Raw genomic sequence first — 14227 nt, 5'->3', positions numbered from 1 at the left:
AGCAGGGCTGCCAGGCTGGCTCAGCTGGTGCAGCGTGCAACTCTCAGTCCCAGGGTTGTGAGTCTGAGCCCCACACTGACAGTACAGATTACTTAAAACGAAAATCTTTTTAAGAAAAATTTCATAAGGGGTGCCTGGGTGGGTCAGTTGGTCGAGCATCTGACTTGATCTCAGCTCAGGTCACGATCTCCAGGTCGCAAGATCGAGCCCCGCGTTGGGCTCTATGCTGAGCAGGGGTCTGCTTCTCCCTCTGCCCCTCCCTGCTCATCCTCTCTCTTTCGGTGTTAAATAAATAAAATATTTTTTAAAAAAAGATTTACTCTTTTGAGAGCAAGAGCGAATGCGAGCAGGGGGAGGGGCAGAGGGAGAAGCAGGCTCCCCCTTGAGCAGGGAGCCCGATGCGGGACTCGATCCCAGGACCCAGGATCATGACCTGAGCTGAAGGCAGATGCTTCACCTACTGAGCCACCCAGGTGCCCCAAAATAATTTTTAAAAAAACTTGAAAAGCAAACAAATGTTAGGAATGCACTAAAGGTTGTCCTTGCAAGAACACCTGTGTCCCCAGAGCTTCCTGGAGAGAAGGCAGATAGAGTCAATGAGCTGAATGTCTGTCTCAAGAAATGAGAAAAAGACCAACGAAATACGGGAGAAGGAAGGACAGAGAGAGTAAAGCTCACACTAGACGCTGAGGATCCAGAACACGGGCATACAGCGGGCCCGGGCTCCTCAAAAGGCTTTTTATATAGATAAATCCATGGTGAGTCTAAGCAAGAGAAAGAGTCAACAAAAACCACACAATCACAAGTAAATCTGGAAACACAGTTTTACTTTGGATCCTACAGGCTTTTAAAACCCATAGGATAATACTATAGGCAACTTTCAAAGAATTAAATGAAATGGACAACTTTCTAGTAAAATACAACACCACAAAGTGACACACACAAAAAAATCTGGGTCATCCTTTAACTGTGAAAAAAAAACCTGAATTCACACTTTAAAACCTTTTCACACGGAAAATCCTAAAACCGGGGGGGGTGGGGGGCAGTAGGGTTGAAGTCTATTAGTCAGTTCAGGAAATATTAACATAAATCTAATACAAACTTTTTCAGCAAACAGACGAACGAGGGACGTCTTCCGACACATCTGACGCCAGAACCGTGACCGTAAACCCTGACCAGGGGCATCCTGAGGAGCAACGGGCATAGGCCGATGGCACTCAGGAACATGTGCCACCTGCTGAGCCGATTCCAGAGATGGACGGTGGGTCTGACATTCAAGCAGTGAGCTGGCGACCGCACGTAAGACCTTCGCCGCAGCTGAGGGCCTGGAGCGACCGAGGGGCTGCCCCGCGGGCGAGGGCGAGGCGCCCAGGGACGCTTGCAGGGGCTGCACGCCCGCGTCCTTCCTGTCCCTCCCAGCTCTGACACCGGCGGCGCAGCCGCAGCCCAGAAACCCAGGGAGCTCAGACCACGGACGGCCCCGGACAAGCCCGTTCCCCGCAGGGTGGGCCTGATGCAGAGGCTCACCCCACACCACCCGCCTGCACCCTCCTGGGACGAGCACATGGCAAGGATTACAGAGGGGCCACGGGGAAACTGGGCAGCAGGGATCCAGCCGCAGCCTTGAGAGCTGAGCTCTGCAGGGGCGGGGAGGCGGGGACACAGGGATGGCGACCAGGACGTCAGTGGCCTCGGGCCGGCAACACACAAAGGCATCAAGCAGAAGGTCCTAGAGAGTGCGCGGCCACTCAGACGTGCCCCCGGGAGTGCGCCAGGGTACGGGCACCCATCGTGCCCGAGGAAGGCGGGGCCCTGACAGATCCAGAGTCGACTCAGGGTCGGAGTTCCAGGCCGTGGCACCTGGTACGTGCATCACAATCCAGCGTCACTCATCACACCTGTAACCGGGATAATCCCGACTCAGATGGAAAGAGCACCAGGAGGACATAGACGTCAGGACAGGATCATGTGGAATATGGGACAGGGGACTTAACGCAAGCTGATGCGCTCTTACAGCAACGGGAAAAGTTTCAGCAGAGGAATAAGATAAGGAAAACCAAGATGGAAACGTTAGATCTGAAGTCCCATGGAGGGTCCAGGGCAGCGCCGGGGGGACGAGGCCTGAGAGCCTGCAGACGGACACAGAGGAACCAGACTGAAGAAAGTCCTAGAGCCACGGGGGCCCGTGGGAGACCAACAGGACAGCCAGGATTTCGCCCTTGCGGGCCTGCGTGGGAACAGAGCTTGGAGTACAGAAAACACCTGCAGAAGCAATAGCTGGAAACTCCCTAAATTCGGTAAATTCAATGCCAAACAGGATGATCCGAGGAAGTGCGTGTCCAGACACATCACCTGAGATTTGTGACCCGAGCGACAGACTCAGCCCCTGGCTCTTCGGGGACGGTGGTGCGGACGGAACCGCAGAGGACCTCTCGGAAGGAAGCGGCACAGCCAGCTCAAGGGCTGAACGCCGGGACGTCGGCTCCTCCCTTCCCACCAGCGAATACGCCCCTTCCGGGTGAAGGGAAACCAGAGAACTCTCGCAGCACACCTGCCCTGAGAGCGGATGTCGGAGCACCTGGACCACCAGGGCCGATGTCTGGCCGATCGCCACATCTTTCCTCTTGAAGTGTTTTTTTTTTTTTTTTTTTTTTAAGATTTTATTTATTCATGAGAGACACAGAGAGAGGCAGAGACACAGGCAGAGGGAGCAGCAGGCCCCCTGCAGGGAGCCTGACGCAGGACTCGATCCCAGGACTCCAGGATCACGCCCTGGGCCGAAGGCAGGCATCCAACCACTGAGCCACCCAGGCGCTCCATCCTCTCGAGGTTTTAAAACTACGTTTCACAGTCCAGAGCAAAAATGGTCATCCTGCCCGGAGTGGTTCTCAACAAGGGAGGTGGCACTGGCGACAGCCACTCGGGGACGAGGCCCGAGTGGCAAGAGGATGGCCGCCTTCCACTGCTGGCCGTGCAGCGTGGGGGGAGCTGGCTGTGGTCCCTGCAGCCGCCGAGGCCCTGCACACTGGTGACCCACGGGCAGGAAAGAAGTGGCCGAGGGACATACGTGGGCAGGAAGCGGCCGTGCACACTCAACGTGACAAGTGCAAGTGTGGGTGGTGTGACCGATGGGCGTATCAGTTATAAAAACACCAGCAAAATGGACTTCGGAAGCTGCCCCATGTGCCACCTACAGGATATTCACCTCAAGGGCGGGAGAGGCAGGTCAAGAGGGAACGGACCGCAGAGACACGCGGAGCAGACACTAGCCACAGGAAGCCAAGTGGCGTGACCAGCAGCACGGAGTGGATGGACCTGGCCCCAGAGGGCGGCCGGGAAGACAGGACCTTTCCGTCAGCACAGGAGGGCCCGTCCCCCGTACAGACACCGCGGTCCTAGGGCTGGACGCATCCAACAACAAAGCGTCACAACGCATCAACCCAAACTGACAGCCCCACGATAAAAAACAAAGCTCTGCGTTATGGCAGGAGTAGAAAGGAACCTCCTCACTCTGACTCGCCTCCCCAGAAAACCCCGGGGCAGGTATTAGAGTGAAACGCTGCCAAGCTTTCCCCAGGATCAGGGACAGCCCAGCGATGATCAGCGTCCCACGGGAGACCCCGCCAGGAAAAGGAGTAAGAGGGACGGGCTGTGGGAACGCCAGCCCGGGGTGGAGACCAGGTGACCCGGAGGTGGGGGTCCTGCTCCCCCTCCCTCCCCGTACATCATCCCTGCCTGGCCGGCGTCTGCCCCCTGGTCCCCCAGGCAGACCCTCCGCTGGGCCAGCACCCCAGCCGGGTGAGGGGGCGTCTGTGTGCGGCCGAGCAGGTGGGGGGCAGGGAGGCGCCCACACGGAGGGGTGAGCGGCCTGGTCCAGGGACTCCCGGGTGCCAGGAACAGGGACCCGCGGCTGTGATCCTTCCTTGACCTGTGCCTTTGCGTTTCCTGCACTTGCTGCAGCGTTTATATTCCAATGAAAACAAAGGCCGCGTCCGCGGGACACAGCATGCGACAGGAGGAGACGAGGACTCTTACCGGGGGCCTCGGCCGGGCAGTGGACGCTGGGCTGAACGTCAGCATAAGATGAGGACCTCTTGGCAGGATCTAAGACATCTTCTATCTGTTCCTCCAGGGTTTTAAGTTTATCCTTTAGATTTCGTATTTCTGTTTCAAGGACCATAACGTGATCTGCCCCCAAAAAACCCAGTAAATGCACAGGCACACACACGGACGCTCCCGTCGCCGTCACCCAGGTAGAGGCCCGCTCGGGCTGGGGTGGCCGGCTTCCCCGCCCGCCTGCCCATGATGCCCCCCGCACCCCGCGGCAAGGGAGCTCCCTGAGGAGGCAGACAGGCAGCACCCCCCACCCCCACGCGCCAGCGTCTGTGGGAGTGCACGGCGTCTCACGCACGGGGCTGTGCTGCCTGGGGCCCTCTGCTCACGGCCACTCCTGGGCCATCAGTGGGGCCCCGCTCCGCCACAGCGCAAGACACCCCAAGGAGAGGCTCAGCGTCCCCAGCCCCATGCTGCCCGCCACTCGAACAGTCCCCAGCAGCTCCCTGGCTGGCGGGCTCCCAGCTGGAAGTGCCAAGGACGCAGCCCTTCACTCTCCTCGTCCCCAACCAATAAAACGCTGTAACCCCTTTTGTGAACACGGACTCCACGAACCCTCTCTCGGGGGAAGGCTGCTGCCACACGTTGATGTGATGTTTTAAAGCAGGTGTTCATTTACGAGACTCCAAGTGAGCCCCTTTGGGACCCATGGAAACCCGCGTACCCCCAGCCCCTGCCCCCACCCTCGCCCTCGCTCACCAGGAGCCTCCGCAGCTGCCTCTGGACGTGGCCGGGGCTCCTCTGGGCCGCCGGCCTGACCCCCTGACGGGGCAGGAGGAAGAACGTGCTCACTCAGAGTCTCCATTTCTTTCCTCATCTCTGAAACAGCCCTTCGTAAGCTTGTGTTTTGCTCCTGGAGCCTCTGGATCTCATTAGACGGAAAACTTTTCCTGGTTTCCTCTTCACGATGCCTTAGGAGCACCTGGCACATACAAAAAAGAAAAGAAAACGCTGACAGCTACGACGACACCTGCGGCGTGCCGCCCGTCCAGGGCTGGCCGCATCCGCACTCCCTCCCGTCTGCCCACCCGGCGGCAGGAAACTTCCACCTAAACTGACGGGGACAATGAAAACCTTCCAGGCGCCGGGAAGACGAGTTTGACAGGCGGCTTCCTTCTCCGCTACTGGGGCAGTGGTGTGGAAAAGACAGGCAGGCAGAGTGCCCACGGGGAGGGCCGCTGCGGGTGTGCGACGGCGCATCGCCGTGGAAGACCGTCTGGCGGCTCCTCCAAGGGTCAAACACAGAGTGACTCCCGACCCACACTCCGCTCCTGAGCATAAGCCCTAGAGAACCAAAAACAGACGGCCCCGGCAAAACCTGCACACGCGTGTTCACGGCAGCATTTTTCACAGGAGCCAAAATGTGCAAACACAACCGTCCACCAACGGATGAATGAATTAAAAAAACGTGGCAAGATGGAGCAATGTTCAGCCATGAAGAGGAGTGAAGCCCTGACACACGCAATCCCCCAGGTGAACCGTGAAGACATGCTCCGTGGCCGTCAGAACCTGAGCACAGTCGCAACCACAAACACACTCAGGGAAAGGAAGGAAAATGGGCGTAAAAGGAAGAGAACAGAAGAGAATTTTATTTATCTTTTTAAGAGATCTATTTATTTCAGAGAAAGAGTCACTGCGTGGAGGGGGAGGAGAAGCAGACGCCCCTGAGCAGGGAGCCCCACGTGGGGACTTGATCCCGGGACCCGGGGTCAGGACCTGAGCCGAATGCAGATGCTCAACCACTGTGTCACGCAGGAGCCCCCAGAAGATAATTTTAGAAGAACCAAAATTTCTGGAGAGACGAGAAAGACATCATTTGAAATAATAAATTCACTGAGGACGGCCTGGGAGCAGACCAGACGGCGCAGGAAGGAGGGAGAGACGGGAGCATCAACAGGCTCCGCGGAAGAAGTCCTTCAGTTACGACACGCTGGCCGCGGTACCTTCGGATTGATGAGAACATAAGACCACAGATGCAAGAAGTCCACCAAACTCAAAGCAAGATAAACACAAAGAAAATCCCACCAAACAGCACATCATCATCAAATTCCTAAAACAGATCAGAGATAGAAAACGCCCAAAAGGGATCCCTGGGTGGCGCAGCGGTTTGGCACCTGCCTTTGGCCCAGGGCGCGATCCTGGAGACCCGGGATCGAATCCCACGTCAGGCTCCCGGTGCATGGAGCCTGCTTCTTCCTCTGCCTGTGTCTCTGCCTCTCTCTCTCTCTCTCTCTCTGTGACTATCATAAATAAATAAAAAAAGAAAAAAAAACGATTTCTTTAAAAAAAAAAAAAAAAAAAAAGAAAACGCCCAAAAGCGACGAGAACACAGCACACTCGGCACGCACAGGCACAGATACCAGGTTTCTGCTGACTTCTCGTGACAGCCACTGGAATCCACGGGACAGAGGGAGGGTGGGTGTGTGGCGTGCAGGAAGGGGACGCCCCACGGCCCCGCATCCACGCTCAGCGGTGGCGTCCTGTGGAAATGACAGCAACACAGGCTACGGCCCTGAGCACAGGGCTTCACCGCGGCGGGCCCGCTGCTGGCTGTCAACACCAGAAAGTCAGATGAGCTCCAAGAAACGAGGGTCTGCTGACCCGCTGGCAGGGAACCACGGCGCCTGAACGAGGGGGGCAGGGAGCGCAGCCCCGCAGACTGCCTGGTCCTGGTCTGAGCCCTAGGAGAGCCAGCCCCTGGCACAGACACGGGCCTGCAGGGTCCCCCCCCACATGGACACGGGCCTGCAGGGTCGCCCCACACACACGGACACAGGCCTGCAGGGCCACAGCTGTGCTCACCGTGAGAGGGGGCTGCCGCCCCAGTGCCGCCCGGCCCGCAACTCCCAGCCCCCTGCAGCCCCAGCGGCGCTCCAGCCAGTCGGCGAGCTCCGGGGGACGCACGAGCACAGCCTGCGCACCAGGCGGCAGGGGCTAGCCGAGCATCTCAGCGGCCGCCCGGACGGGATGGGCTGTGCGGTGGGACACACAACCATTTACGTCGTGTTCTGAAGAATCACAATGATGTGAAAAACAGTCACTGCACAAGTGGTAAAACCTCCAAATCCGATAGCAAGACCTGACCTGCCCAGAGAGAGCACGTGCCCGGGAACACGGACGAGGTCCACACGGAGAGGCCGCCAGAGCCGCAGCACAGCGCCCTGGAGGTCGGCCCCCGGGGAAGGCCGCGGCCTCTGGGAACGTGCACCGATGAGCCCGCGGCGAGCCTCGTGCTGGGTCACGCCCCCTGTTCACGCTTTGTGAAGGGGACGCGTGGCACAGACCAAGGCTCCGACGCTCCAGGTAACGAGGCCAGCTACTCATTTGGGTCCACAGAAGCGACAGAGGCCGCACGCAGCAGCGCTTGGGGCCGACAGGAGCTGAGCGGCCGGACCCGGGCCCACCTGGTTCCACAGGCCGCGCCGCTAAGCTGAAATTGCTGGATTTCTGCGGCGGCCACGCGGTACTTCTCCTTCCAGAAGGAAGCGAGTTTTTTATCTCCCGAACACAGGCCCCAGCTTCCCAACGCCGCCGGCACACCGTCCCCGGCTCGCTCTGCACCCGCGCTGCATTCCAGCCCCGACCCCCTGCCGAGGGCGCCCTTGGACACTGCAGGCAGAGGGACCACCGTCTCCCTGCAAATGCCCACCCCCTTCCTGTGCCCTTCGGGACGTTTCCCACCAAGCCTTCCAGCTGCTCCCGCACGAGGGGCCTGTCGCTGGCCCTGCCCTGCTCAAACGCCTCCTCTGCCGCTTGTGGGGCAGGGACCACCCATCTCTGGGTCTTCCCTCCTAGTGTGCGACAGAGAGACTGCATCAGCCCCAAGCCCCTGGGCAGCCCGGCCAGCTCCGAGAGCCAGGGTCTCATCTGTGACACAGCGTGGCAATGAAGCCTTGGGGGCATAGGCCCCCTCCCCCATGCCCTGTGCCGGGAGGGCCTGTGCTTTGCGGGACACACAGCGGGATGACCAATACCATCCCTGCCGGGGCTGCACGCACCCGACTGTGTGGGAAGACGGTGCGGCAACGGGCACGGCGGGTATTGCTGGCTCATCCTCCTCGTACTTGCCAGGGGCCCACCTAGACCGCTTGGGCAGCCTGCCTGGTGACCACTGCATCCTTCCCACCTGGCCCATCACTCACCTGCCAGTGGGTCCTTGCCCCACGGCACAGAGGGACCCGCAGGGCTTAGGGGCCGTCCTCCCACTGTGTCAACCACTGCACAGCATCCTCCCGCCATTGATCCTGGCTCTGAGGCCCCACATCTCTGACCACCTTGCAGTGTGGCCTGCTGTGTCCCCCTTGCCCTGGCTCCAGGCCCCAAGGCCAGGCCCCCCACAGGATCCAAGGTGTGCACATGAATGGGCTGGAGCGGGGTGACTTCCCAGCATGGTGGGTGGGGTATGACCTTCATGTGACTCCCAGGACAGCCCTGCCTCGCACACCAACCGCAGGGTGAGCACCAGCACACAGGGCGCAGCCAGAGGCCCAGGGCCGCTTCCCCTCTGCAGCAGGCACGTGAGCCGTGCGTGCTCTCCTCTCTGCAGCCTGGCTACTGTGCACGCTGGTGCAAGCAGGCCTGTGGACGGTCGCTGGCCTGCAGTCGCCCTTCCCACCCCCCAGGCTGATGACGGATGGGGGAGGGGGCAGGCTGCTGGAAAGGTCCTCGGGCAGATCCCAGTAGCTCTGTTCTCCCAAACAACCGGCTGAGTGACTTTTCGTAGAGGGACAGAGGTCAGGCGGTGGAAGCAGGACGGTGCCGACACACCACCTGGCACTGTCCCAGAAGGCGCCTCTCCTGTGGCTTCCCTCGGGGGCCGTGAGGTGGACGCATGCTGGGCTGCGGCTTCCTGGGATGCCGCCTGTGGGCCACATGCCTCACACTGGATGCCGACGCTCCCTCAGAGACTCCGCGGAGAACCTTCCCGCCCCTGCCAGCCTCCGGTGCTCACCCGCTCCCCTCGGTGTCCCCTCTGGGGACACGTCGCTCCCCACGCTGCCTCTGCCGGCACCTGGCCTGCTCCCCGTGTCCCCGTCCCCCCGTGCTGTTCTGTGCATAAGGACGCCAGTCATACCAGACGAGGGCCCACCTGCTCCCGGGTGACCTCGTCTGAACCGCCCGCAGCCACAGCGACCCTGTCTCCCCAGAAGGCGGCACCCGGGGGGCTGGTGGCGAGGACCCCAACCTGTCCCTTCGGGGCCACCGTTCAGCTTGAGGGCACCTCATGGTCAGTGTCAGGCTCTGGGCGGCTCTCTGTCAGTGAAGGGATCTTGTGGGGAGGAAACGGCCATGGCTGCATGTCAGTGCCTCAGATGCCACACGTGAAGACGTGTGTTTTTGGGATAAGCCCCAGCCCCTTAGTCCTGTCCCTCCTGGAGAGATGCGGGCCTCAGTCCAGGAGGGCCCCTGGCTGCTCGTGGATTCCTGCCCGGACGTCTGATGGGACGTGCACCCTCCGACATCAGCGCCGAAGCTACCAGGACGGGAAGCATTCCTGACAACTTCTAAAGTGAGGAAGTGATCCGACCCTGTGGCCCGCGGTGCAGCAGGAAAGACACCGGTGCCCCTGCCACCAGCTGACCCCCCGCACCGCAGCCTTCCTGCCGCTGGGGAGCCTCCGTGCTCACAGGCCGTGTCCTCCCCGGGGCTGTGGCTCCTGCCCCACCGTCCACACAGATGCCGGGTCAGAGTCCTGGGCTCTGACAATGCCCACAACGACCCAGACGTCATCAAACGTCAACTCTGACTCTGCAAGAACTTAACATTTTTGAGGGAAGAAGCAGAAGTCCTGGGCTCCAGGCAGGTTAGGACAAGGCAGGAACATACACCTCGGGTCAGGGCCCACACACTCTACTGACCGGATGGGCGCCCAAATGGTAACTCTCCCAACACCGGTTAGGAGCTGAGCCTACAGACAGGCGGCCACCACAGCGTCTTGGAGGAAACCTTGCCCCCCCAGGTCCCTGTGAGAAGCCAGAAGTCAGAGCAGCTGCGGGCTTTGGGGGCGACAGGGACCGGTGGGGAGGGGCGTGCCTGCAGGCTGGGCACCCTGGACACACTCACAGCAAACCTGAGCCGCGCGCTGAAGATCTGTGTGTCTCACTGATGTAAGCAGGAGGCCTGGAAAGATCCTCCCGCGCTGCCTCCCGGTTGGCTCCCCGGCCTTGCGCCGGCCCTGCCCTCCAACCGAGGACCTCGGGGCTGTGGGCTCGGAGCTGGCCCTGCCCCTCCCAAGCTGCCCCACAGGGTCCCTGCATCTGCACCACAGCACCGGCCTCAGCACCAGATCTGAGGGCCAGCAGACAAGGTTCTCGGGCGGCCTGGCACTGGGAGGCACTCGGGTGGCACGCGGTAGTCCCGCCGGGCAGGATCACGGCGCACGGCAACCCACGCCACACCAGTGTTACAGTGACGGTCTGGATGGCATGATATTTGAACGTGGGGTTTTCTGAGGTTTTGAGAGACAAACAAGAGTCTGCGTCCAGAGTTGCTGCGGCCCTCTCAGTGTCAGACTGGCTGAGACACTGGGAGGGGCCGGGGCGGGGAAGGTCAGGGCTGAAGGGAGGCTCGAGGAGTGGGCTGCTGGGGCCCTGGTGTCGCCGGCGGAGGCCCAGTGAGGGCGGCAGCACTGACCTGCACCTCCTTGTCGGGGAGGAGCCCACGTGTCCTCAGCGCCTCCACGGCCTGGTCCCTCTCCAGGCTCAAGGCCTGCAGCACCACCTCCTGGTCACGCAGCATCCGCTCGGTCTCCTGCAGCTTGGCAGCAGCCTGGAACACACGGAACACACGTGGGGCTCAGTTCCCGCCGGGAGGGCTCCCGGGCCGCAGCGCCAGCCTTGGGGTCCTTCTTGGGGAGCAGATGGCAGGTGCCCGAGCGAACGGCCCGCGTGGCCCAGGACCCCAGTACGGGCGCCGAGGGGCACTGCTGCCACAATAAACACTAAAATGCTACGGGCGGCTGCGGGCAGGAGAGGGACGCGCTCCATTCCTTAATGTTTGCTGCTCAGGGAGGCTCCGCAGTTTCCAACTGGAACAGCGACGTGGCGAGAGCCCAGAGCCCTCCTCCCGGCCCGCCCGGCGCAGGACGAACCCGACGGGGCTGGGGGTGCAGACCTGATCTCGCGCCTCGGTCAGGGCCTGGATCAGGTCCTCGGACTTGCGGTAGTGGTCCCTCTCCACGCTGTCACAGCGCTGCCGCCAGTCCAGCTCCAGCTGCGCCCGCTCACGCTCCAGGCACCGCTCCCTGTCCGCTGCCGCCGACAGCTGCTGTTTGTACCTGCGGGACGGGACAGCACGGACGTTACCATGTTGTGAAAAGCAGAGCTGTGCTGCAGGCGATGGGGTGGGGGGAGGGCGCCGCCACGTGGCAGTCGGGCCCCTGTGGGCCAGCCCCCACTCCACGGGACTCTCAGGCACATGACATGCTCAGGGGTTGCAGCCGGGAGGAGCCTGTGCAGTGTAGACACCCACACACGGGCAAGCTCGGGTCCAGAGAGGAGGGGACGGCAGGGACTCCCAACACCAAGGAAGCCAGCACCATGGAAGGTCAAACTCAGGAAACACAAGAACTGATTCGTAAGAAGAGAGGGGAGGAAAGCCAACAAACTTGAAGAAAAAAAAAAAAAGAGAAGTGATTCCAGCAGGGAAATGTGAGATTTCAGAGCTGCGAGGAGCGAGCACCGGAGAGCGTGGGAACGCGGGCAGAGGGGAGCAGAGAGCTCGGAGCCGCCAGGACACACAGAGAGCCCTCCAGAGAGGACCCGTGTCCATCTAAGAGCAGGTCCAGGGAGACCAGGATGCAAGAAACGAAGGAGGAAAGAAAGCACGACCAGGGGGATGCAGACGAGCTTGCGAGACGAGTGGGGAGCGGCACAGACGCTGTGTGCACTGTGAGCCCCAGCTAGAAAGAGGAGGGTGAGGGACAGCAGTGCCAGAGGGGCTCCCCGTCGGCCACCCGGGGGCAACGCACACTGGGAGGCTCTGGGTGGCTCCTGCCCGGGTGGCCGGGCTGCGAGCACCACAGGACCCACGCGTCCCAGCACTGCGCCTGGAGGGAGTCTCTTGCTGGCCCTGAGACGCAGCAGCCACACGGTGACCAGTGATCGCAGGGTCAGGGCCTGTGGGCGCCTACAGCTCACAGCCGCTGGGAAGGACTCTGCTGCCAGCCTGAAGCAGCCCGGGAAGAAAGGCAGCCTGGCCGACACCGTGGTCCCCACCTAGTGAGACCCTCTGTCGGGGACCCAGCTGAGCGAGCCGGACTCCTGACCACAGAAACCCAGATAATAAAAGGGACGTTTGGGGATCCCTGAGTGGCCTAGAGGTTAAGCGCCGCCTTCAGCCCACGGCCTGATCCTGGAGTCCCGGGATGGAGTCCCATGTCGGGCTCCCCGCGTGGAGCTTGCTTTTCTCTCTGCCCGTGTCTCTGCCTCTTTCTCTTTGTCTCTCAAGAATAAATAAATTAAAAATCTTAAAAAAAAAAATCCAGGGGAGAAATGATTTGGAATTGAGCATCCTACACCCAGCAACTCAGCACTCCTCCTCAAGAAGCCACACCTGGGGACAACTTCAGACACAAAGGCTCACAGCAGGGGGATGGGGCCTTGCAAGCTGGGGAGAGCCCACTTGTTCGTTTTAAAAAAAAAAAGATTTATTTATTTATTTATTTATTTATTTATTTATTTATTTATTTATTGAGAAGGAGCAAGTGAGAGAGCTGGGGGAGGGGCAGAGGGAGAAAAATTCCCAAGCAGACTCTGGACTGAACCCAGAGCCCGATGTGGGGCTCAATCTCATGACCCTGAGGTCATGGCCTGTGCTGAAACCAAGAATCAGCCGCTCAACCAACTGAGCCACCCAGGCGCCCCCGAGTTGTTTATTTTTAAAAAGTCCATGGAGGGTCAATACTTTGTTCAATGCCAGGAAATGCCAGCCTGTCTCCTGACCATCACGTGTCCACATGCCCATGCTCCCTGCACTCAGGTCCCAGAGAAGGTTCTCTGTCCACAGAATTAAAGTAGAAACCAGTAACAAAAAGATTTCTGGAAATCTCAAAATGACGGGAAACTTAGCAACACATTTCTAAACAGCCCATGGACCACAGAAGAAATCACAAGGAAAATTAGAAAGTATTTTTAATGAAATAATATCAAAATCTGTGGGACGTAGCAAAGTAGTTCTCAAAAGGAAATTCACAGCATGACACGCTGTTTGTTAGAAAAGAAAGGTCCAAAAATTATAATCGAGGACCCCACCATTAGAAGCTGTCAAAAGAACATCAAATTAAGGCCAAAGGAAGAGAAGAAAGAAAATAATGAAGATGAGAGTAGGTATCAGTGAAAGTAAAATTCCAGAAAACTGAGAAAAGTCAATGAAACCAAAGGCGATTTCTTTAAAAAGATTGGTAAAATCAAGAGATCTCTAACCAGACTGACGGAGAACAGGTCCACACACCTGGGGAGACACGAACACCACCGCCAGCTTCGTACCAGTAACATCAATGACAGCGGGAAATGGGCAAACTCCCCCAAAGACAAAACTGACACAGAAACACAGGAAACCTGCAACACCCACGCAGAGGAGCCAGACGCAAAGTGCACCCGGGTGGCTCAGGGCTCGGGGGGGGACTGCGGGGCGCTGGCAGGCCCGGGACAGGATTCAGTCTTGGCTGCAGGGGTGGCTGAGAGGGGTACACGCGGGTCAAGATTCACCAACCGTACAGGTGAAGTGAGTGCATCTTCTTATGTTTAAATTATTCCCGGAGAGGACACACTCTTTACCCAAGCACTCACTCCGTCTGATGAGGTGTCAGCAGTCGGACAAGCGACACGAGGGGTGACTGCACATGGGAGCAAGCAGCAAGACCGCGGCCTGGTGCCGAGGAAAGGCCTTCTCCGGCCGCCCGTCCATCACCCCACCCTGCGAGCTCCTCCTCACCCTTGCTCTCCCTTCTCACAACCAGATGTTTGTTTTCTGTTTCCTGTTTCTCATCTTTTTCCCTCGACAGGATGTGAGGCCGGGACCTTGATTCTGTTCCTGTTTGTACCCTAAGTGCCTAGCATGGCACCGGGGTCCCTGGGAGGCGTGCGGGGAGAAGACCCCTGTGGGGAGGAGGTGG

General features: G+C 59.6%; 1 protein-coding gene across 11 annotated transcripts in view; it reads right to left on the bottom strand.

Moving 5' to 3' along the window:
* The window catches only part of CCDC57 (coiled-coil domain containing 57), a 99929-nt gene that overhangs the window by 57825 nt on the left and 27877 nt on the right, over nucleotides 1-14227 (bottom strand). For all 11 annotated transcript variants that reach the window (XR_011999229.1, XR_011999230.1, XM_072745627.1 and 8 more), the window contains 4 exons: nucleotides 11227-11389; nucleotides 10747-10881; nucleotides 4813-5035; nucleotides 4036-4188 (listed from right to left, as the gene is read on the bottom strand). Coding sequence is in view for 9 of the 11 variants with exons in the window: in XM_072745627.1 (XP_072601728.1) it covers nucleotides 4036-4188; nucleotides 4813-5035; nucleotides 10747-10881; nucleotides 11227-11389 (674 nt within the window). In the remaining 2 variants the exon portion in view is untranslated. The remainder of the gene's footprint in view (nucleotides 1-4035; nucleotides 4189-4812; nucleotides 5036-10746; nucleotides 10882-11226; nucleotides 11390-14227) is intronic.

Source organism: Vulpes vulpes, chromosome 2 (genome assembly GCF_048418805.1).
Source record: "Vulpes vulpes isolate BD-2025 chromosome 2, VulVul3, whole genome shotgun sequence".
Taxonomy (NCBI): Eukaryota; Metazoa; Chordata; class Mammalia; order Carnivora; family Canidae; genus Vulpes; species Vulpes vulpes.
This window is presented reverse-complemented; position numbering and strand designations above follow the sequence as displayed.